The following is a 24,576-nucleotide window of genomic DNA, read 5'->3' on the forward strand; positions in this document are numbered from 1 at the left end:
GCCCTCTCGGTGTGTCTGCAGGGCATCTGAATTTGTGACCCTGAGCCTCTTTCTCTTCCCAGGGTTGCCATGAGGGTTCAGTGGACGGATGCGGGCAGAGATTTCAGCACTGTGCCTCGCACCCAGCAAGTGCTCACTCAGTATGTCTGGCTAGTGTTACTAGTAAGTGTCCCCTTGGGGCCAGGGGCCTCTCCCTGAATCCAGTGGCATCATCTCCAACCTGCTCTGAATAGGTGTTGTTTGGGACTGGGGCTCCCTCTGGTGGCCGCTCTCCCCACTCACACGCAGTTGCTCCTTGGAGAAAGATGTGGGTGGGTTGGTTCCCCGGCACCCCTTCCCCTCCCACACAGGGAGAGATGGCGAGAGGTGGGTGGGAGGAGATGTTTTGCTTCCCTCACCTTTTTCTAGACCTCCTTCCTGACCTCGGTGAGGTTGGGCTCCGTAGGTCTGGAAGGTAGGGGTCCTGGCTACACGATCTCGGTGGGGGGTGGGGTGGTTGGTAGCTTCCCCGCCTCACACCTACCCCATTCTCCTTCCAGAGAAGTCCCGGGCCCCTGGGCTTCTGAGACCACCTCCAGACAAGCCACGGGACAGCAGGAGGGCAGCACATTGACAGAGGCTCCCCAGGCTATTATGAGGTAATTTTATTTCTTCCCATTTTAGGTAAAAATAGTAAATACAAGATAATCATAATAAAGGTAAAAATACATCATTTGGATTTTGTTGTTGTTCTCTAAACAGTGCTACCTACAGTACAATTTTTGATTTAGCATTTTTAAATTTTTTTTTTATATAAACAAATAGAACTATTTTGCTATTAGGCTATCTGTGTTCTCGTCTGGCACTTAAGAATAGATCACAGGTCACCTCCCGGTTCTGTCTGGATGTGGGTGGGTGGTGGGGAGGGAGTGAGAAGGGGTGCATGGGATGAGGTGGTTTGTCTTCCTGGGACACGGAGATGGACGCGGTCCGTGTGCAGTGGGAGGGCACGACACGTGTGTGCATCCAAGAAGGCCTCTTCCTCACGTGTGTCCCTGTGACTGGACCAAAGGTCTCACACGTGTCAGAGGGGCATCTCCTCCCTTCCTCCTGTGCTGGCCTTTCTTACCTAACAGCCTAGATTCACAACAGTTCTGGGTCAAGGCAGGCCACGCCGGGGCACATGTCAGCACGTCTGCTCAGGATGGAGCCAGTGGGCCCCCTTAGTGTTCTAGAGGAGTGGGCCCAGGACCCTTCCCTGAAGGCCTGGTGGCTAGGAAATCCATCCTGGCCTGGGGATGCTGGTAGAAGTCACAGATGCCGAGGGGGGCTGCTAAATGTCTTTGCCCTTGTTTACCCTCAGGTGGTCTTTGTTTAAGTTCTTTCCAAATTTCTCACTGAGCTGTTGGATCAGGTCTGCCAGCTCCCCGGTAGCTTGAGATTTCTCTTCCAGAAGCTCGTAGCGCAGGCTGGAGATATCTTGCTTGATTTCCTTCAGTTCACCTGCAAGGACAGATGAACTTTTGGTGAGCATGAGCAGGCAGAAGGGGCTCATTCCACATACGTTTGGGGCGCGCATCTTTCCAGCACAGCGTCAGGGTGCTGGGCTGGCCCACGAAGGGTAGAGGTGAGGGGACCCGAGTGGTGTTTTGGCCTAAGTCCCACCCACCTCCTGCCACTGAACGACACATCCGTCCATTTAAAACCCTCCTCTGCCCCTTCCTGGTCAAGCTCTTTGTGAAGGGGTTCAGATGATGGGGGAGTCAGGAGCAGGGTTGTGCCTTCCCAGCGCCTGTTTCACACCACGTTAGAATGTTGGCCTCGGAGCCATTAAAGGCAAGACTCCGAGCAACACCGTCATTGACTGGAACAATCATTCTCATGATGCTCCCTGTTGTGTTCCGTGGTTGTTATCTGCAGAGGAGAGGCTTCCAAGCGGAAGGGACGGGCTCGGCACCATGCACGCGGTAGCCTGACAGGAGAAGGGACTGCCCCGACCACGCCACACCATGCTCTGTCACTGAGGCCGCCGCCTCCTTCCATAGCAAAGGGCCACCGCGGGGTGGGGGTGGGGGTGGGGCTGGGGTGGGAGGGGGTTTGCCCTTGTTTCCACAGTGAACCACATTGGTCGAAATCCACCTGGGCCTGGGCTGGGCAAATCTTTTAATGAACTACAAAGAGGACTCAAAAACATTCTTTTCTGATATTATAGATACTGGACTTGCCTCAAATGAGAGTCCGGTGCCCGGGAGTACGTTATTCCTCTCTTTTCTCCGTATGTGTTGGGGACAGAAAATGCAGAGATCTTAAAGGTAGAGGTTGGCCAGTTTTGACAAACGCATACATCCCCTGTTTCCTTTTCATGGGGTGCTTTCCTGAGCCCCGGTTGCAAGGTATAATTCTAGTGGCATGAAACCTGGCAACCCCACCATCGGTAATCAGTTATGTTCCTGTCGATCACAAGGACGCACGTCTCGAGGTGGCTGGCAGGCCACCTGGTGGTGCGTTCCAGACCCAGCCGCAGGGGTGTCTGAACAGCTGCTGCTCAGCCCCTGGACAGCATCAGCCTAAGAGTGAGTCCGGCCGCTGGGGATCTTCAGGCTGCCTGCTGGAGGCTCCAGAGGAAGCAGAGGGTCACTAAGGGACCGGGCTCTTCCAGTAGGCCCCTGTGGCCCGAGTGAGGGGGACACTGAGTGCCTTCATTCATGGAGGAGGCTGTTTCGAGGTAGCAAATATTTGTCCTGTGTGTCTCATGAAGATTTATGACCTGGTATAAGGTAATTTGCTGTTCACTTAAGAGTGACTGCTTAAAATGGACTGGAAAATCACCCAAGCAGTGAAAATGGTGTAGTCTGCAAACTTCAGCGTGCATCAGAATGACCTGGGGCTTTTACCAAAATGCATAGCCCGCCAGGCGCCACCCCGCAGATGCCGATTCCTTAGGCCTGGGTGCGGTCCGGGATGGGCGTTTTTAACACACGATTCTGAGGCGGGGGAATACTTCGAGAAACACGGTGGCCTGTCAGGTTCTGAGGGCCTGGGAGTGAGACAGGGTGGTGGTGGCAGGATCTGAAGGAGGTGTCCCTGTCTGCTTACAGCTCTCTGTATGTGCACCCATAGGATGAGGAATTCCGGGCCGTCCTGCACCCATGGGACATGATGGGGAATCGAGGCAACCATCGCTGCACTAGGCAGGATTATTACCAGCCCCCTGCCTCCAAAGAGATGACCAGGTCTGAATCCCTGGTGTCCTGTCTGAGTATGGTCAATTTACATGGCAACAGGGGATGAGGGTCACTAATGGAATTAAGGTTGCCCGTCAGCCAGGTTTGAATAGGGAGATGATTTTGGATTATCCAGTCTAATCGTGAGTCTTTACAAGAGGAAGAGGAAGGCATCAGGGGGTCAGAGAGAAATGAGGACAGAACAGGAAGGAATGTGGCCGCTGGAGAAAGGCTCGGGGCCGGGGTGGGGGGGGGGGCTGGTTCTGGGATGAGGCGGCTGTAGGCAGCCGGCGGGGCGGGGGCGGTGGCGGTGGTGGCCCCAGCCCACAGCCAGTGAGGGGACAGAGGCCATCACCTGACAGCCGCACGGCACCTCCTTCTGCCCACACCCGAGCCAGCAAGGAAAGCAAGCGCCCTCAGGGCCTCCAGACAGGAACGCAGCCCTGTCCACACCACCTCGATTTTAGCTGGGTGAGACCTTGCCCCACTGCCGACCTGCAGGAAAAGAAACCATCACTCACCCTCGTTGACTTCGTCACTTTCTCTATCCACCTGGGCCTTCAGGACGTATCTTTTTATGAGCCGCTTCATGATTTTCTGAAATGGAAGCACAAGGAAGGGGTCAGACAAGCCTGGCCAAGGACAGAAGCAGCTGGCATGGTATATGTGTGCGCCCCCCGCCCCCCCGCAGAGCGCCCGGTCAGCGGCTGGGAGAGCCTCCATGCTCTCTTCTCAGGGTGCCTCGCCTGTTGGGGGAACGTGGGCCTGTGTCTGTTTAACCTCGCGCCTAGGATGACCCTGCCCCAGGGACGTGAAAGCAGGACACTCAAGGGTGGGAGGCCAAGCCAGGGAGAGCGAGAGACCATCACCTAGTGCTACCGGAGGTCCTACGCCCAACTCCACCCTGACCTTCTTTGTGACCTTAGTCAGTCATGTCCTACTGAGTCAGGACCAGGCTGGACAAGTCCACTGTACCTTGGAAAATTCCTGCCAGAGGCAGAAACAGATAGAGCCGAGCCTCGGGAGGTTTTGCCAGCACCCCACTCCCCTGAGAGCCCACACACCTGACGCTGGGCTGCGGGTCGTGCTGGAGGGGAACGGGTTGGCCTGTAGCTTCCGTGTATTACGCAGATATAGGTTCTTTAAGCAAATGAGGAGGTAGGAGTAAACACTTCAGAGACACCAAGAATAGAGCCAAATGTGAGAAAGACGGCAGGAGGTGAACTTTGGGTTTTGCCAGCTGGTCGTTGGTGGGTTCCTGGGCAGTCACACGATTTAGCAATACTCAGATAGCTGAGACTTCTGAATCTTGCAAGGGCTGAGCAAATGGCAGAGAGGGAAGGATTCCCTGCTCCTTGCTCATCCCTTCCTATCACCTGCTCACAGCCAGGGACTCAGGGGACCGAGGCAGCTCCCTCCGACTGTGTGGGCTCAGGAAAAGCTTTTTGTAAGCCAAGGGGAGTGGATGGCTGGGTGGCAAAGGGAAGGATTTAGCACCTTCTTGTCATCAGCTGTGGGTTCTTTCAGTGCCTTTGATGGCGAAGACCTCAGCCCAGTGTCTCCAGGCTGTGTGACTCCAGGACTCTAATGGAACCCAGCACAGGCTGTCTGGGGTGAGCCCTGCGTCACCTCTAGGCCGCTGCTGCCCCCCCCTCAGCCCTCGGGCTGCTGGTCTCCTAGGCTCTGTGCTTTGAGTTGTGATCTTATTTCGGCCGAACCATGAGTGAACAAGTTGTCCTTGTGCTGCCCTCTGTCAGAGAGGCCTGGGTCTTGCCATGTTAGTGGTTAAACTGCACTGCTAGATTTCTCCTTGACATTCTCCCTAGTCCCTAAGGCAGGTTACCCAAGTTGTAAGAATAGATGCCTTTCACGGGACTTGGTAATGCACTTTTCACTTTGAACTGTAAAACCCACACAAAACCAACATTGTCCCGAGCCAGTTCTCAGGGAAAAAGCACAAAACCCCAAAACCCAGACACCCAGGTATCTGAAATTCTTCCTGAGTATATAGAATTCAGAAGTATTCTGCAAATTTTCAGGCTGAGGCCAGTCAAGGGGATCTAGTTTTAACTAGTTGCCGTTTTAGGGAAAACCTCAAGAATTAAGGGTTCTTTAGTTTCTGGATTCATCAGCTGAAGAACCTTTATATGTGTGGGGTAAAAGTATAAGCTGGAGGTGGAAAGTGGAGAGTTCACTTTTCCGCAACGGCACTGAGTTGAGACCTACAGGTGTGGCAGTGATCGCTGTCTCTCCCTGTGTTGGTAGCGCAACACGACTCAACCCGTTATTTTAAAAGATTCCCCTGTGTGTTTATTATTCATACACAGTGTACCCCCCAAACTCCATTTGTTTTGAATAGGTGAGACCCCACTCACAAGCCCCCTTCAGTGTGGATGGGCCTCTGGGAGGAGGGGAGAAAGGATGAAAAAGAAACAAAGAAACACACGTATTGAGTATTTCCAGCAGACCAGGAGTCCTTTTAGCATCCTGGACAGAATAACCTCACTGAATCCTCCCAGAAACCAGGTGAGCTTGGGAAGGTTGTCTCCATTCATAGAGGAGAACACCAACGTTCAAAGAACGAGGTGACTTCAAGGTCACACAGCCTGGAAGTGGCAGATCTGAGATGTAATCAAAATGGAAACCAAAGCTGGGGCTTCTTCCAACCTTCAGGAAAAGGTTATGTGCAAGATGCTTTAGGGGATGAGATGCAGGAAACCGGTTCCCATTGATCAAAGGGGGTTTGGGCTGCTCCTAGATACCTACTTGTTCTTTAAAAATGTTTTCTATGCAGGAGGAAGCCTCACTTAGATTTCAGAGGATGGATGGCTTTGTTCAGTTGTTACCCCTTGGGATATTTCAATAAAAAAAGCTGTTACCCTTGGAGAAGAGGGTCACCGGTATGTCATTTTCATGAGTGCTCATGGACCCTTCTTGAGGGCAGGCATGCCTCATCTGAGCTAAGGCTTGCACATCTGTGGCTCCAAGGGGAGAGAAACAAACGTCTGAAATTAAGCCCCTCATCATGTGTCAGGATTATAGAGGCTTAATATGGAAGCAGAATCTCATGAGCACTGCAGACAAGCAGGGAGCCTTTACCCTTCCTCCCACCCCCACTTCACTCCCAGGAGTGACAGATGCCTGACAGGAGAGCAGTGTGACCGCCTAGCATCCGCTTAGAGGCTTTGTGTCCCGATGGGCACCTGGTTCCCCTGTAGTGCGTACATTAGTTAGACAACCTGAGGTATGTCAGAGAAGATGCCAGTCTTGTCCCCAGAAATGTGGAAGTGGTTAGAAACTGCCCAAAGTTCTCTTTAACACAGATGCTAGAGGGGATATCTGTTTTCAGAAAAGATGGACACCAAAAGTCTCCCCTCCTTCACTGTGTTTGGGGTAAAAGAATGGTCCTTTGTGATGGGTTTGAAACGTCTCCTTGCTATCTTTCATAGAGTTCTTTCACTTCAAGAAGATAAACTGTCCCCAAGTGAATGTGTCCCCACTGGTGTCGATTCCTCCAACCTTGTCCTCCTGCCCTTAGCAGGTGCTGGAGATGAGTGTAGCTAGTGACATAACTCAGGCCAAAGAACTAACACTGGAAGGGGACGAGAATGAGATGCACAAGGGATCTGAATGGTCATGACACTGAGATCCAGGGAAGGAGCCTTACAGTTCTCCCTGCCCACATTCGCAGGGCTGCTGCTGGTGCTGGGAGGACATAGAAAGACTTTCTATGGAAGAGAGGCATCTCTCTGTGCAGCCAGAGTAGCTCAAGATGTAAACAAAGAGGACACAGATGGGACGCTGAAGATGGTCAACAAAGCGGAATCCAGAGGGAAACAGTGTTGCCACCCAGGAAGACAGAAATCGAGGGACACTTGGAAGGAAGGGGACAGAATGCATCCCAGACATGCCACTTGTTAAACTAGGGTTTATCAGACACCAGAAATAGAAGGAATCAGTGTTGGCGAGTTGTCTGTCCTGTTTGCTTTGGTCTCTACAGAGAAGGGCACCTAGAGCATGAAAGGGAGGACTCCCCACTGGGTTTGGGGAAAGGATTGCACCCTGAACACTGGGGCTCGCGTGAAGAACCGACCACGCCTGGATTCTGCGGTGCATTTGGGATGCGGCTTGTTTGCTTTGCCCAAGAAGGAAATGCAGCTCTCAGAGTGGGAGTAGATGAGTCTGCACGCGCCCCAGCAGACGGGCACCCTGGATTTTGGAACGGGTCACAGAACAGTTCTGACGGGAGGAGTACTCTGACCCCCTCCCTCTCCGGTATCTTGGTTTTGTTTCATTGTTTGGTTTCATACGATGAGCCCAGATTGGAAAAACAAAACAAAACCAAAAAACAACATTATAAAAGTAAGGGGCCGGTTTTGTGAAAAATAGCCTTCAGACCCCTGGAAGCCTAAGTTAAAGCAAATCACAGAGAGCCTCTGGCCTGAGGGAATGGCCTTCCCTTACACTAGAGAACCCTCAGAAGTCGAAGGATTGACAAGCTTCAAATAAACATCTCAAGCACTAAGTTTGATCTACTGAAAAGACACAGAGGCAACGAGCTTAAAAACTCCATGTGTATGAACGACGGGGCTTTTGTGTTATTGGGAATGCTACAGAATTTCTCAGAGCCCTGACAGTGTAAGGGACTGTGGTTCTGCCACATGTCCTTGGGGAGGTGACCGCTCTGGGTGCGGCCAGGAGCCTAAGAAAGAGGAAGCGTGCCGGGCTCCTTCTGATCTCTGCACGTTTGGAGGGTGCTTTGGGAAGAAAGTAGTGCAACTTGGAAGGCCACCAGTGGGCCCAAGAAAACAGAAGAGGCTTTGCCAGACCCTTGCCCCAGTCCTTCATTCTAGAAGCTCCTCCTATACCTTGCCCCCTCCCCTCATGCTCCATAGGCTCAGACGGTTCTCAGGCAGGCAGGACAGGTTCTCAGCAAGGCTTGGGTGCCTAGGAAGTATGATGTAGTAAAAGAGGGGCACCCTTGTGAGTCAGATAGATAGTTCAACCAGCTGTGGGCCTTCACCCCCGAGCCTCAGTTTTCTCTTCTGTTTAATGGGGTTAAGGCTACTGCCTCTCTCACCGGCCTTGGGTGAGATTACATCTGGGCTAGTGTCTAGCCTGCACCCCGCTGTCCTTCATGCTGTCTATTGCTTTACTCCTGTCTGAGCAGGTGATGGCTCAGGAAGGTGCCCAGACTTCACCTTGCAGGGCTAAGCACAGGGCACATGGGCAAATGCAAAGGGCGCTCCAGTTCTTTGTGCCCTCTCAACCCTTTCCCTCTGATGCTTACTGGCCCTGGGGTTTCCTTTCTTCTTTTCTGTGACAACTGTTTGAATAAATAGCCGGAGGCTTTTCTTGGTGGAGTCTCAAAATACAGGGTGAGCAGGCTGCCCAAGGTCATTAGTAGCCTGAAGCCCCATACCACCCAATCTCTGTAATCACAGCAGGAAGCTTTTGGGGATGTTGATGGCCACAGGGACTCAGCCAGTGATGAGGGAAGACAGAAACGGAATCACCTCCAGGCTGCTTTTGAAAACAGTCTTGCTCCGAAAGGATTCATTCTGGGTAGAGGACATTCACCATATCATCAGTCTTCCTTTATCTCGGCAGCTGATTCTTCTTGAAACCCATCAGAGATTTGACCCTAACTCCTGAGGGTTTTCTATCTCTTTTGTGACACAGATAATCTATACTTTTCTCTGACGATCTGAGAAATAAAAATCCTTCCACTGACCGAAGGATTTGTGCTGTAACATAACTCAAAGCAGATCAAACTGGTCGGGCCCAGTTTTGTACACGATTAAATACAAGATTTGCCCGTCTCCAGTTTTTAGCCTGTGTCATCTCATCAAACTCTAAGTACTTTGAGGGATGAAATGTTTCTTAATTGCGCACTTAAATCCTCCTACCTGCATAGCTGGCTTCTGAAATATGGGCGGAGATACACTTAGAGACCTGCGTCTGGAACATGCTAAGTCTAATTTGCTCCCTCTGGGATGGGGACACCAGGGGCACTGCACCTCCACCCCACGCATGCTCAGGGTGGCTTCAAGTTTACCTCTGATAAGAATTGATCAGCATAGGGGCTCCTGGGTGGCTCAGTCATTAAGCGTCTGCCTGCCTTTGGCTCAGGTCATGATCCCAGGATCCTGGGATCGAGCCCCGCATCGGGCTCCCTGCTCCGCGGGAAGCCTGCTTCTCCCTCTCCCACTCCCCCTGCTTGTGTTCCCTCTCTCGCTGTGTCTCTCTCTGTCAAATAAATAAAATCTTAAAAAAAAAAAAAAAGAACTGATCAGCATGGATAGAACTGCTGATCACTGAGAAGGGGAAGGCAGGAAATGAATGGCCTGTGCTTTTATAATCAATAACCCATAGTTGCCTTTATCACTGGCTCAGGGGCTGATTCAGATAGACACAGAGAAGTGGCATTAATTTCCAAAAGCAGCACAAAGGGCTGTAAGCATAAAAAGTCTTCTAAGCTTTATGTACAAGAACAGACTTTGGCAAGCTGGCGGTCTTAGGTCAGGTGCTCTGTGAGGACACCCATGTCCACCGAGTCGTGCTGGGTACCCTGTCCCTGCAGAGAGGCCTCATGTCCCATTGCCTGCATGTCCAGAATGTATATTGAATCTGTCGGCTTTTCTCCATCCCCCTACTCACACCCCAGTCCAAATCTCACTCCTTTGCACCTGGACGACTGTCCCCTGCCCGCTGAGCTCCAGCTGCTTTGGACCTGCCAAGGTTCTCCCCTCTGGCTTTTGTGGATGCCTTTCCCAAGCCTTGGAGGCCCCACAGGGCTGCCTCCTTCTTTGAGGTCTTAACTAAACTGTCCTGTCCTTAAAGATGCCGCCCGTGATAAGCACACCTAAGCAGGGGCTCTCTCTTATTCCCCATTTTTGCACCCTGTTGTTTTCTTCTTTCTCCTTTTATCAATTTGAGGTTATGTATTTACTTGTGTGTTACTTGTACCTTGTCTCCATCCCTCACTGGCCTGGAGGTGCCACTATGACAGGAACCTGTCTCCATCCCCAGGGAGTAGTGCGGTGCCTGGCACATCGTTGTCACTCGGTGCGTATTTGTTGAAGGAAGGAAGAAATGAAGCTGTGTGCTGGGGGGCTGACACAGCCCTGTCACTAAATCCATGTCTGGATAGTGTCCACTTCTGCCCATACCTGGGAAAGGTGTGGTTACCTGGTATCGGGTGGGCTTGCTGAAACTGTTATTTGCTGTCAGGTTTTCAGAATTCCTCATGCCAGCCTGGTAGCGAGTCTTCTGGGGGAAAAAAAAAAAACAACATCATAAATACTACAGACACACACACACACACATGTTCATATAACATATATGACAGCCATCTATGAACAGCACCCATATATGGGACTGTCCCTAAAAAGAGGACCCTTATGAAGCTGATATACCCACTGCTGCTAGGCTTCTTAGAACACTGTTCTTGGGACCTTAGTTCTGTAGGATGACTACAGGTTATAGAATATAGTTTGGTCAACTTTGGGAAGCACTGAGTTAAAGTTAGTAGGGGGTGTCTTTCTTCCAGGACTCCTGAGAGATTTTCATATGCTACTAAACCTTGAGAATCTTCGGGGGGGGGGAGATAATAGGCAGGGAAACTTTCTTCCCAGAGATCATTCTTCAGATACCTTCTGGAAAGAGCCATTCCTCTTTGGGGGCCACTAAGCGGTTGCCTCCGTGGGCGCATGGCTCAGCCCACAGCCTGCAGGCCACCTCTGCAAGGAACTGTGGGGAGAAGGGCACCTACCACAGGCAGCCTCTGCGGGGGCTGCAGCTTTGCCGATGTGCCCGCAGATTCTGAAAAGCGGGGGCCCCTCACTGACTTCCCTCGTACCAACGGCACCCGTCTGAATCAAGCACGCCGGCCCCCCTGCCCCTCCCCCGCCCCCTCCCCCGCCTTCTCTTGCCCCATAAACCCCATGCCACCTACCCTGAATTTGGAATTCAGCATGCCCATTTCAAGGTCATTTTCACAGCTTTTGGCCTTGGATTTGCAGAGTTTTATGAGGCACATCTTGATTCTCATTATGAGATAATAAAATGATTTAGGACTTGGCACTAGATTGAAAGGAGCCGGAAGAGTTCTTCCTTCATCAAAGTAAGACAGCCAGAGCTTGGCTCGGGCAAACTTCCACTCCACATCTGCGTCCTCCTGTGGGACAAGGGAAACAACGCACCATCAAAGGCCACAATCAAACAGCGGGGTTCAGTGTGAGGCGCGGGGTTGTAGGCTACACCTTCTGATGGCAGACTTCTGAACAGGACTGACTGAGGGTCTCCGGATGTTCTCCCTCTTTACAACCTCCCTCACTCTCCGCTGGGTATTTTCACAAACATTTCTCCACTTGCCACAAACCCGAGAACTTTTCTCACTGCCACTTAATCCTGTCAGCCACCGAGGGCTCTGCTGATTCACGAACCACCACGGGATCAGGATGTTCATGTTCCAGAGCATTGCTGCCCAGTAGAAATATCAAGTGAGCCACAAACGTGAACCACGGAAGTAAATTTAAATTTTCTAGTAGCCACAGTATAAAAAGGAAAACGGAACAGGCGGATTTTTCTTTTCTTTTCAAATTGTTATTTAAATTCTAGTTAGCTAACATATAGGGTAAAATTGGTTTCAGGTCTAGAATGTAGTGATTCATCAAAGATTACATTATTTTAAAGTGTTGTTTATTTATTTTAAGTAATGTCTCCACCCAACGTGAGACTCAAACTCACAACCCTGAGATCAAGAGTCTCACATCCTCCTGAGTGAGCCAGCCAGAACAGGTGAAATTAATCCCAGTGATACCTTTTATTTAATCCAGGAGATCCAAAATGTTATCATTTCAGCGTGTCATCATAAAAATTCTTCATGAGGTAACTCACATTTTTTTCCTATTGGGTCTTTGAAATCCATGTGCCTTTTATACTTACAGCACATTTCAATTTGGACCTGTCACATTTCACGTACTTAACAGGTGCATGTGTTGAGCAGCTCCCATATTGTATTGTATCACTGCGTATTTCTAATTAGAAAGCATATTTCTGATTGGTCAGAGTGCTGCCACAGAGGATGTAAAGAGATCCTGCACGTGTCACTTAAGAGAAACAGACCTGACTGTAGTTCGCATGTGCTAGTCCAGCCATGCTCTCGTCCCTCACATCAGTGCTCGATTTAAAACCCACATCTCTTACGTCTGACGTGATGTCAATGCCAGACTGCTGAGTGGGCCCCCTAACAGGTAGCAGGTGTGGTTTTTTTCTTTTAATTGGCAGGCTCTTTAGGCTTCCGTCCTAGTGGGGTGGTTTGAGAGCAGCAAAGAGGCATGGGATTTGGAGTCAGACAGAACCTGGGCGCGAAACCCCTTATTAGCTGCATGACTTCAGCAAGCGCTTGGGTCTTGCTCATCCGGAGATGGAGAAGATGCTGCCTCCTTCAGGTAGCCCTGAGATTGGCACTGAGGTACGTGCTCCATCAGGGGGTGGGTTCCAGTCCTCACAGACACTAGCTACACTTCCAGGGACCGTGAATCTAGCAGGGGCCGAGCTGAGGCTGCTGGGAGGTGCCGTGTGATACAAGGCTATCGCCTGCAGGCTTGGCCATTTTGTTTGGTTTTGCTGAGGCCCCATCAACACCCAGCCTGGTCTATGGGCTATCATATCGGAGTCATTTAGCCTGGAAGCTTTGTGAGGGCAGGACTTGCCCCCATCCTCTGCTGCTCAACAGGGAGATGTGACAGGGACACTGTGATCTGAGAGGAACGGGGGTGTAGTCATGACAGCATGGGCTCTGGAACCTGCCTCGGTTCCAGTCCTGCCTCTCTTCCTCCCTAGCTGTGTAGCCATGGCAGGTGGCTTAGCTGCTCTGGGCCTCAGTTTCTTCATCTGTAAAAGGGCGACAAGAAGGCCTACCTCATAGGGCAAATTATGAGAATGAAATGAGTTCATTTAATGTCAGACATTAGTAGGCCCTCAGTAAGTATTATTTTCATCTCCATAACTTAACACAGTGCCTAGAGTTCAACCTGTAGTCGTTCAGCAAACATGTATCGAGTACCTACTATGTGGCTGGCCTGGGCTGGGTAGGCACTGGGGTTGATCGTCCGTGCCCTCATGGAGCACACAGTCTGGCCCATGACATGAATATAGTGAACTGCTCATCACCCAGTCTTTCGCCTGGAGTTGTGCTAAGGGCTACAGGGTCCCCTGGGTGTAGAGCTCCTGACCTGGCCCGCAGGGCTGAGGAGGCTGCCTGATGGTTGGTGTGGGAGCTGAGCTCCACGGGGTGACTAGTTCTCTACCAGGTCAAGTGTGGGTGGGGTGAGAGTGGAGAGGAGTGGGAGTTAACGAGTAGAAGAGGCAGTGAGAAGTATAAACAGCTTTTCTGAGAAAGTTGGCAGGAAAAAGCAGGAGAGAAAGAGTTGGAAAGTGGGATCGAGGGAGGATTTTTTTAGTTACTTTTTTTTTTTTAAAGACCCAGAGTCTCATTTAAATGCTGACAGGAAGGGTGAAGATAGTGGTGGAGCAGGGATGACATGCGGTGGCAGCTCCTGAGGAGGCGAGAGGGCAGGGAGCCAGGGCACATGGGCAGAGCATCTCAGATGGAGAACCCCTCCCCGCCCCCAGCAGGAGGGCAGGCGGGGGCGTGGCAGGTGTAGAGGCAGGCAGGTCTGTGGATTTGGAGAGTAGGTGCTCAAGATCTGTTGGCTGAATAAATAAGTGTCCTCGTGGAAGATTTCACAGATGGGTACTTCATCGAAGTTCAAGGTGACCGGGGGTACCAGGCACTGTCTAGCGGCCTCGTTGGGCTTCTCAGGGCCCTTGCTCATGCAACACTGGGGAGGTGGGAGGGGACACGTGCTCTCCCCTGAGGAGAAGCCCAGAGCCCCGAGGGGAGGTGTGGGCTGCAGTGGGCTCTCTCCACCTCAGGCACAATGCTGTGCTGGGGTAACTCAACATCACAAGCCCACGTGCTGTCCTGGCTGTGCCCAGTCCTGCCCCAAACTATTGGGCATCTCTCCACACTAATCCCATGGTTTCCGTGCCACATTCATTTGGACCAAAGCACGAAGTGCTTGCTAGGATGGGGCCCAGCGCCCTCGGTGAGTGGTACAGAGACCTGCATGTTATCCAGGCACCATCTGGTTTCTCTTACATTTGGGGAAACTGAGGCCCAGAAGGGCAGGGAGGGCTGGTTAGCAACAGTTCATCCACATAACTGAGCAAATATGTACACCATTAAAACATATGCTTATCCATGGACAGAGTGCTGCATTTTCCTGTGGGGGGCAGGGCGAGAGCAGGGACAGGGCTAAGGCTGCATGCTGGCTCACCTCTTGCTTCTTTCCCTGGTGCAGTCTACCATCTTGCAGGCCAAGAATACCACATTATTTCACCCCTCCTGCCTTGGCACATGTTGTTCCTACTGTTTCGAATACTCTATTTTGGGGGAGGTGTGTGTTATGAACCAAATGTGTCCCCTAAAACTCATAAGTTGAAGCCCTAACCCCCAGTGCCTTAGAATGTGACTGTTTTTGGAAATAGGGCCTTCAAAGAGGTAAGTACAGTTAAATGACGTTGCTAGGGTGGGCCCTGAGCTGACATCACGGGCGAACTCATGCAGAGCAGAAGAGACGCCAGGGACCCGCTCGCAGGGAGCAAAGGTTGTACGAGGACACCACGAGAAGGCAGTGGTCTGCCAGCCGAGGAGAGATGAGTCAGGAGAAGCCAGTTATGCCAACACCCTGATCTGGGACGTCCAGCCTCCAGAACTGTGGGGAAATCCTTTCTGTGTTTCAGCCACCCAGTCTGTGGTGTTTTGTTACCACAGCCCAGCAAACTAATACCTAGAGGTCTTTAATTTCTTCCCCGTGAGAAATACACGAGTGCTCGTTTCTTTTCTTTTTTTTTAATTTTCTTTAAAAAAATTTTTTTAAGATTTTATTTATTTATTTGAGAGAGAGAATGAGATAGAGAGAGAGCATGAGACGGGGGAGGGTCCAAGGGAGAAGCAGACTCCCTGCTCGGGGGACTCGATCCCGGGACTCCAGGATCATGACCTGAGCCGAAGACGGTCGCTTAACCAACTGAGCCACTCAGGCGCCCCGAGTGCTCGTTTCTTATAAAAGATCCGAGTACAAAGGTTTGACAGTCCCCTTCCAAAGCTCTCTCCTTTAACTCCCTTCCCCAGAGGATGCCCCGGGTCAACTAGTCAATGCTCAACGGTGCAGTACCTTTTCTCTACCTTTCTCTGCTTTTTCTTTCTGTATATGCACATTTGTGTTGTTATGTAAAGAAGATTTTCCTATCTTGTGTTTTTCCACAACTTGCATTTTTTTCCCACTTAACGGTATCATAGAGATTTTGCGATATCCGCACAAGTGTTTTTCTCTTTGTATATGCAGTGTTCTAAAGTCTCCGTCAGAGTTTATTGAAACCCTCTGATGTTGATGGGCTATTTGCACGTTTTTCCCTTAGTGAACACCTATGTAAAATCATACTTCTGCCTGGGTCTATTCCTAGAATTGCGATTGTTGAATCAATTCAAAATACGTTAGTGCATTTTATTAATCCTTGGCTTATTTATTTTATCTTATAATAAGTAAAACAATAATAAGATTTATAAAGCATGAAAAGGCATAAAGAGAAAGGCATTCCGGCCCCATGCCCCCACTGCCTCTCCACAAGTAGCCCTGCTGTGTGTTCCTTGTGGACCTTTTCAGAGATTTCTTCCTTTTCAAAGTCTTATCGAATTAAAAGTGAGTGTGTATGCCCTTTTCTTCCTCTGTTACACAAGGGAGAGCACACTATAAACACTGTTCTTCAACTTGATTTTCTTCACTTAGCACTATAACTTGCAGGTCTGTTGCCAAGTGTATGGAGAAGGTCTTTGTTCTCCTTTCTAAAGTCGAGCAATATTCTGCTGTTCAGATGCATCATAGTCTCTTCAACTAAATGCATCATAATCTATTTCACTAGATTCCTATTAATACTCATTTAGTTTGTTCTTAATTTCTTGCTCTTCCGAGCAAGGCTGCAATCAATAGCTTATGGCTTGGGCTTTTCAGATTTTGATAAAACTCCCTCCTGAGACATTCTCTGGACTCCCTTAGCCATTTGGCAAAATTGTATTACTCTTCGGATGGACTTCAGGCCTCACCTCTGGAAGCTTCTCCACTTTGTACCTCATGTACCTGGTAGGATTTCTCTGGGTGTGCGGGGCTCACGGCAGTGGAGTGAGTTCATTGATGTATCTGTTTTACTCAAGGAACTGAGTTCTTACAGGGCAGGGACTGTCTTAGTCACCTCTGTGTCACCAGTGCCAGGCATGGGAATTACATACACTAGGTATTTAATAAATAACATGTGAGAAGCAAAGGGAATGTTAGCTGAAAAATACAGTCATTCCAATTTGCCATGGGCCACCTGCATGCTGTCTCGAGGGGACACGTGAAAGAGGATTCACCATCCTGATTCTCTTGGCTCTGATTGGTGCCCACTTTGCCATGTGTCAGGTTGGCCGAAAGGGCTCCTGGGGGCAGTGTGGTAAGCATGCTGGTTGTTTGCTGTTCTGACTTCACTTTTTTTTTTTTTTTTTTTTGAAAGAGAGAGAGAGAGGAGGGGCAGAGGGAGCGGGAGAGAGAGAATCCCAAACAGGCTCCATGCCCAGTGCAGAGCCTGACGAAGGGCTCCATCTCACCATCCTGAGATCATGACCTGAGCTGAGTCAGATGCTTAACCCACTGAGCCGCCCAGGCGCCCCCTGGCTTCACAGTTAATAACACACGAGGTGCTAATGTCATTACCCTCATTGCTTCGAACAGCCATGTAAATTAAACCAAGGGAGAGAGAACAATTTCAATTAACTGGTCTTACCTCAATTTCCTGGTATGAGTTGTTGATCATGGCTATTAGCATATTGAGCAGCACAACCACCATGGTGACGTTATAAACGCCGTAGAGAACGTAGCCGATGTTCTCGATGAACTTGTGATCGTATTTCAGCACCACCGAGATCACTTCAGACAAGCCAAAGATGGACCAAAATAAGGTTTTAAAACTTTCTTCAACCCTGTAAGGAAAGACAGTTCCTTCAGGCAGTTTGCTTCTGCTGACACTTTACACATGAACGTTCCCATTACCCAGACTTCGGTGGTTACGTGGGGCTGGGCTGGCGGCGGTGCCTGTCTTCTGAAATAATGGCATGTTCCGATTTCTAAGAAGACTTCCAAAATTACCCTCTTTCTTTTCCTTTTGGCCCATTTATTGGGACTCCTGGATGTGGTATCACTTTTATCTTATAATTAATTAAACGTTTAAAATTAAACAGCAGGACAAATGTTTGTTCTTGTACATTATCAACCACACTCTTCCTAAATTAGTCTCTTGAGTGTCTCAGACCATCCTGCCCCACATGCGGGGTTGGGGGAGGGGAGAATGGTGTCCACGGATGGAGGCAGCATCACTGGTCACAGGGCAGCTCCTTAAGCCTCATGACCATCTGTTGGGCTCGCTTATTACCTCCCTTTACAGATGGAGACATGGACACTCAGAGCTTTATCCTTTCTAGTGGCATCTGGCTGGAAAGTGGGGTGCAAACCCAGGCACATCTGAGGTCTCCCAAAGCATGTACTTCTAACTACTACGCTTCCCCACCTCCTGGGTCTCGGTAGTGAGGCCAGTCACACATCTCATGTCCTCTCAACTAGAGTTGAATTATGAGAAGTGTGAGTTTGGTGTGTCCGTACTGTTCACGTTCAGCAGGCAGCTGTCCACACCTCGCCTTGCAGCTCCCTCAAGGTAGATACTGTGCGTGCTTGGAGGGCATTGTGGGGAAAATCTGGCTTTTAGGACACTGCTCTTTTGGCTCTTTAGAGCCTGTGAAGTTACCAGGATACCCTAGCTTTAATATGAAGATCCAAGCATGTTTCACCATCTGTACTTTGTGGCTAGGACCCCGCATCAGGTTTACAACAGAGAATCCAATCAGAAAGCTGGGTTTTGGTTGGGTGGTTTAGAACACCCCTGTGCATCCGATAATGTCTGAATAGTTATATGCAGTGCTTTTGGTATGCATCCAGATTTGGGGTACATGATGAGAAAACACTTTCTTTTTTCTCTTTAACATTTCAGATTTTCAGCACTCACCCACAAGTGGCCAGGATTAGCTAGATCTCAAAAAAATATCAGTGTTTCTTAAGGATTGGTATTTATTTGACATGATGTACAAAAATACTAGTACTTGTCACTTTGGCTAAAAAATCCAACTCTGACTTGCATGGATTTTCGACTCTCCTGTGTGTGAGTATGTGTGGGTGTATGTGTATGTGTGTGTCTAGCCAGCAGTTTGACTCATTCCCTATGCATCCCAGAGTCTGAAAACTGAAAATTGAAGTGGGTTTTTGTTGTCATTATTTGTTTCCAGTTTCTCTGAAAACTGTGAGTTTGGAATATTTAATTCCTTTTACTTTTAATAAGAAGGAATTTATTCGGGGATCTGAATGTAACGACTGGGTATCCAGCATTGCTTTATAGCCCCAGCTCCTGAAGCTATTCTGAGAAAGAGGGGGACACACTGCTTTCTTGGGCGAGATCCCATTTGTGTGAAAAAGATGCCATTCAATCAACGGCCATGATTCTCTGCAGGTATTGCCTTCCACTAAGAAGTAATCTTTTGGTTATCACCCTAGTGGAAGGGGACAGTGGCAGAGAGACTCCAGAACCACTGCATGAGCCCCCAATCCCAAACTGGAAGGAGACAGCAGGATGTGATCTGACAGTTGTTCCTAGCTGGATCAGCGGAAAACTGGAGGACATATGATCCGAGCAAGGGACTGGGCAGGCAGGCACTGGTCCCAGATGATGCACTTACCATGAACACTCTACAAAATGGCTAATATATGCAACTGAGTGATGCCTTACAGAAATTCATCTTCCCTTGCTTCCCTTAGAAAACCCCACAAACCTTTGGCTGACACAAATGAAGAAGCAATTAGAGAACATTCAGGGAAAATCTCCTGAATTTTGATTAGGGAAAATGGCCTAGATTCAGAGTGTATTTTTTTTTTCTCATTTGCTTCTTGCTATGAATTTTGCCACTAAGCTCTGACTTATCCTTGGTGCGTGCCTTCACTTCGGCATTCTGTGCAATAGAATAATCTAAAGGAGGCAGAGCTAACCCACTAAGCAGTGTGTATTGTAATAAAAGAATATTTACAGGGGTGCCTGGGTGGCTCAGTCGGTTAAGCGTCTGCCTTCGGCTCAGGTCATGGTCCCAGGGTCCTGGGATTGAGCCCTGAGTTGGGCTCCCTGCTCCGCGGGAAGCCTGCTTCTCCCTCTCCCACTCCCCCTCTTGTGTTTTCTCTCTCGCTGTGGCTCTCTCTGTCAAAGAAATAAATAAAATCTTTTTAAAAAATTAAAAGAAATTTAAGATGGAGATGCAAATTTGGAGACACAAATATAGAGATAGCTTTTGAAGCCATGGGCGTAAAAGAGACTTCCTAAGAAGAAGAGGTGAAGGGAAGAGGGTACAGGTTTAAGTCTAAAGAAACACCACGGGGGCGCCTGGGTGGCTCAGTCGTTGGGTGTCTGTCTTCGGCTCTGGCCGTGATCCCAGGGTCCTGGGATCGAGCCCCGCATCGGGCTCCCCGCTCCTTGGGAAGCCTGCTTCTCCCTCTCCCACTCCCCCTGCTTGTGCTCCCTCCCTCGCTGTGTCTCTCTCTGTCATATAAATAAATAAAATCTTTAAAAAAATTGTTTACAGATCCTAAATTCATGGCTTAGCTCCTCCTCCATCAGATCCTCTCCCTCTCAGCCCCTTGTGGAATGCTGATCCTTTAGGTGTGTTATCTGGCTTCTAGACAATCTTTACACCTGTTTCATCTCTATTCTATAGATCAAGGATTAGCCTCTGGGCCCGAATTTGGCTCTGACCTATAGGAGTATCTAATTACAAGAGGCCCAGACACACTGGGATTTCCAGAGTGAAAGTGACCCCCTCCAGAGCAGTAACACATGTACCTGACTGGGCAGGAAGGGGTCTTAGCCAACGTATGCATTTTTAATAATCTCTTGTAAGCTCCTTCAGGACTATCCATAGCCCTGTGTCCTCTTATTATGGGGCAAAATGGGTTGTCGTAGCAAAGACCTCCTTTAAGGTAAAGCCGGGTCCATTGGCTTAAATAATCCACAGTGGCTAGATCCACCATTGGCTGGGTCTTTCATTTATATTTACCCCTCTTGACATGATTTAGACTAACCAAATAGACTAATTTTGTTGTCATTGTTTCTCAGAAGGGACCTCATGGGCTGAGATATGTAGAGTTAGCTGGGCTAAATGGTAGGCAGTATAATATTTTATCCATAGCTCCACCTATATAACTCAATTCTGAGTGGAATTGAAGAGTTCAGGGTTTTAAAAATGACACAATAAAAAGTTAGAATAAAATATTGCTATTTATATAATATTGGGCTGGGAGAGGTTTCAGAAGCTAGAAAGGGAAAGATGGAGGGATTTGAGCACATAAAACTTTACTCGTATACAACAAAGACATAATAACTAACAATGTAAGGTAAGAGACTAAAAAGAATTTGTATCTGCAATAAACATGACAAACACTGAGTGTCTTTCTTATATAAAGAGATCTTAGAAATCAATATGAAAATGACAGACATCCTAGCAGGAAGAAAAAGGGGGGAAAGAAAGTTCTATGAAAACTTGGTGCTTTTTATGGTGACTAGGGCTCCATAATTAACTTGAAGTGCCATGCCAGTGGCATCTTCTGGTTTAATATTTGGCAGGAAATAAAGGAAACTTGTCCTCGCTGCCCTGAGTGGGAAAAGGCTGTGTTCCTTTGACCTTGGAAACCTACCATAATATATTCTTAGAAGTCTGGCCTTGGAAAGGAGCCAAATGGTACATTACTAAAGCCAAAAGCTTGGGCACTGGAGCAGGCCTCAATGTTTTGTGAGGTCACGATGCTCCCTGAGTCATGTATTAATCATCACCCACAATTTTCAGGAGCTATGGGACCCGGGGCATGGGACAGAAGGCCAGTCACTGTGGAGGCTGGGGGCTGTCTTTCAGGAAGAAAGTATCTTGGAACTGGCTTAGCTGATAATCACCATGAAGCCACTTGTCTCACAAAAAGCCTCTAGTGTCAACCAGTTGGTCTCAAGGCTAAATGTGAGGTTCTTTACTTAAAGGGAGAGTGGTCCTGGGCTCCACATCCTCCTAACCACTCTGGCTACCTACAGACTTAGTCACAGATTCCTTCAACTGTGTCAATCATGGGAAGCTTCACAGACATAGTTGGAGGGGTGAGAAGAGCAAAGGTGCATGCCTTGGTTCAAATCCCAGCTCCACCACGTACTGGCTATTTACATCTGGGCATGTTACCAAAACTCTCTGAGTCTCCGTTTACTCACCTATGAAAGGGGATAGAGGTGCCTCACTAGGGACGTTACTGTCAAGACTAAATGAGCAACCTAGGTCTAGGATATAACGCAAACCCTATAAATGGTAGCTAGTATTTTCATTCATTTATTTGTCTAATATCCACTGAACTCTATGTGCCAAGCAGTGTACCAGGTGCCCATTTGCTGGTGCCCAGACCTTGCTTCTGCCCTTGTGGAGGTCCCAGGCTAAAGCAAACCCCGCAGGGCGACAGAACGCTACAAGGCCAGAGTAGGCAAGTGTGCTCTGCTGGCCTGGCCTCACCCAGGATCACGCACAGCCCCATCGGCCCCTCCAGTGCCGCCACTCGGGGCTGAATGGAGCCAATCATTCATAGGCCTCTGCCCTCTCCGAACAAGCCTATCTTCCTTCCTACCTGCAAAGATAATCACAAACCCTTGATTTCATGCAAATCCTCTTTCTGACTTCTCCAGCCCGGGCTGTCTTCTGACATTTGACTCTTCGCTTGTCGTGGACGGGACTGGAAAGTTGAGTCAATAGGCCACCCTAGCCTAAGCAGTGCTCCTAGTGAAGGAATGGAGGGAGACCTCCTGTGAGTGATGCTGAATAGGGCCGTGATTCATGCTGCTCCCACTGTGTGGGTGTGTGTGTGGGGGGGAAGGTTGGGACTGACTTGTCAGGCAGAAGGCAGGGGCATCGTAATCAGCTCTCTCCCAGGCCTGTCTCGCCTGGATAATGGGGCTTTAATAACACGTTGCCTCAAGAGGCAGTTGTGTATGGGTCTCAGAGAACAAACTGATCAACACAGCGAGGGTTTGGGGGCAATTGTTAGTAAAATTGCTTCTTCTTCAGAATGCCATGATGCCCTCCCCCGGTGTGGGAACTCTGCCTCCCCGCTTCCCCCCAAAACAGTTCAGTTCAATTACCTACCCCAGGCTGCACATAGCAGGCTAAAATTAAGCGGGAGGCTAGCTCCCGAAAGGCTGTTTCTCAGGTTCGGGAGACAAAAGCTGGTGCTGTGCTAGAGGCCTCTTGAGGTAGATGCAATGCCTACCTCCCGTCCAGGCTGGGGTGATGGAGGATGGTGCATGGGACATACAGAGACCCCGCCAGAGCCCTGGGGTTCTCTAACGCCTGAACCTGCAGACCCAGAGCAGCTGGGCCAGGTTCGAAGGTCAGCGAAGAGAGGCAAGTGCCTGGGGAAGTCTGAGCCTCGGCCCTCGTGCCCCGCAAGCTTGTGTCCCCTGAGTGACCTCTTGATTTATCCCCGTGTCCTAAATGAGGAGTTGGGTTCAGAGTGTCGAGAAGGAGAGGAGGCTTGCCCCAGAATCAGTGTCAAGGAACGGGGGTGCACAAAGCCTGTGCGGCCCAGATTTATTCCTACAGGGATGCCTGGGAGCCTGCTTGTTCCTTGAGGACAGAGCTGTGTTTTCTTCACCCTTGAAACTCCAGACCCTGGTACGCAACGTGGCACCACTGAAAGCGCTCAGTAAACTCTGTCTGATGAATGAATGAATGAATGAATGAGGGAGTCCCTGCTCCAAGTTCAGGGTGGGGCTCTGGTGAGGCCCTCAGAGCACAGTTTCTCAGTCAGGCAAACCTGGCTTTGCATGTGGGCTTCTGGCCACATCCCAGCCTCTCCGGGCCTCTGTTTTTCTAGCTGTAAAATGGGAAAACTGCAATCTCTCCTTCACAGGGTTGTTGTGAGGATTCAAGGAGTTAACTGAATGCTTGGGAAGTGCGTAAAATACTGCTTGGCACGTAATAAATATGCGATCAGTGTTACTGGTCTTATTATTAGTGTTAGTGTTTTCTTTCTTAACTGCAGGAGGCTCCAGCATCAGGCTGAAAATCTCTCATGGCCTACAGTCAACTCTAAGTACAACCCTTTGAAAAGAGCACTCAGATCCTGCCCCTCCCCTTGAGCGGCTTTCCCAGGGTTGACAATCTTTTCTGTCACCTGGGAGGCCTCAAGGCCCCTTCTGGTTGGACTCCTGGCCCCCCACCCCCACCCCGTTCACAGATCCGCGCTGGCTCCCTGGCTGCCATGATCTCTGCTGTTCCCTCAGCCTGGAAGGCCCTTCCCCCTTGTCTCCACCTGGTCTCCGCTCCTCGTCCTCCTCATGCGCTGGCTGTAAACTCGATTGTCACCAGCTCAGATAGGGGGGGCTGCCCTAGTTATTCTTTCGCTCAGCATTTTTATTTCTTTCCTAGCCCTCAGCACTTAATCCTAAATGATCTTCTTTGTCTCTTTGTTTAATTCTTTAAACTGTCTTTGTGTGTGTGTGTGTGTGTGTGTGTGTCCCTCTTTCCCTGTTCATGGAGGAATGTGACCTCCATGAGGGCAGGGCCTGCTGACTCGCGCACTGCTCTGTCATTGGTAACAGACAGTGCCTGGCTCATAGTAGGGACTCAGTCAACATTTTTGGTCAATGAAGGATTGAATGCTGGGAAACTGAGCCATGAGGTGACTTGGTCTTAGCTGGCTGGCTTCAGACCTGCCCAAGAACTATACTTCTGATAGTATCTCTAGAGCTAACCCTGGACAACCCGGTCTCCTGTCACTCTGTCACTTTGAGGAAGGAGAGTTTGACCCCATTTCTAGAATCGAATGTTAGTGATAAAAAGGGAGGGCTTCCTCCCCGTTGAGGTGGTGATGATTAGTCTGAGAACAAGATGGAGGATGTGGGGCAGGGTCTGAAAATGTGCTGGGAAGACATCATCGAAAAGAGCACATTTTCTGTGTACCAGCAAGCCTTTCCCTCATGCATTTGTGGGCTCTCAGCCTGTTTCAGAAGCTTAAAGGTACCAGGCTTTTAAAATTTCATGTCATGAATAAACATGAGGCGAGGGCATAAATAAATATTATATGATAGTAGAATGCTTGCTATAACAGGCGTAATCATTCTTCTGAACTAGTCCAGGGAAAGATGTATATTTTTA

General features: G+C 49.4%; 1 protein-coding gene across 1 annotated transcript in view; it reads right to left on the reverse strand.

Moving 5' to 3' along the window:
• Positions 1–1,312: 1,312 nt before the first annotated feature.
• Positions 1,313–24,576, reverse strand: part of TRPC7 (transient receptor potential cation channel subfamily C member 7) — a 137,768-nt gene continuing 114,504 nt past the window's right edge. The window contains exons 7-11 of the mRNA XM_028103442.2: positions 17,094–17,289; positions 11,161–11,382; positions 10,395–10,475; positions 3,725–3,800; positions 1,313–1,482 (exon numbers count right to left, since the gene is read on the reverse strand). Of these exons, the coding sequence (XP_027959243.2) occupies positions 1,313–1,482; positions 3,725–3,800; positions 10,395–10,475; positions 11,161–11,382; positions 17,094–17,289 (745 nt within the window). The remainder of the gene's footprint in view (positions 1,483–3,724; positions 3,801–10,394; positions 10,476–11,160; positions 11,383–17,093; positions 17,290–24,576) is intronic.

Source organism: Eumetopias jubatus, unplaced genomic scaffold (genome assembly GCF_037043125.1).
Source record: "Eumetopias jubatus isolate StellerSeaLion01/CBP00866 unplaced genomic scaffold, mEumJub1_p1.0 scaffold_5, whole genome shotgun sequence".
In the NCBI taxonomy this organism is placed as follows: Eukaryota; Metazoa; Chordata; class Mammalia; order Carnivora; family Otariidae; genus Eumetopias; species Eumetopias jubatus.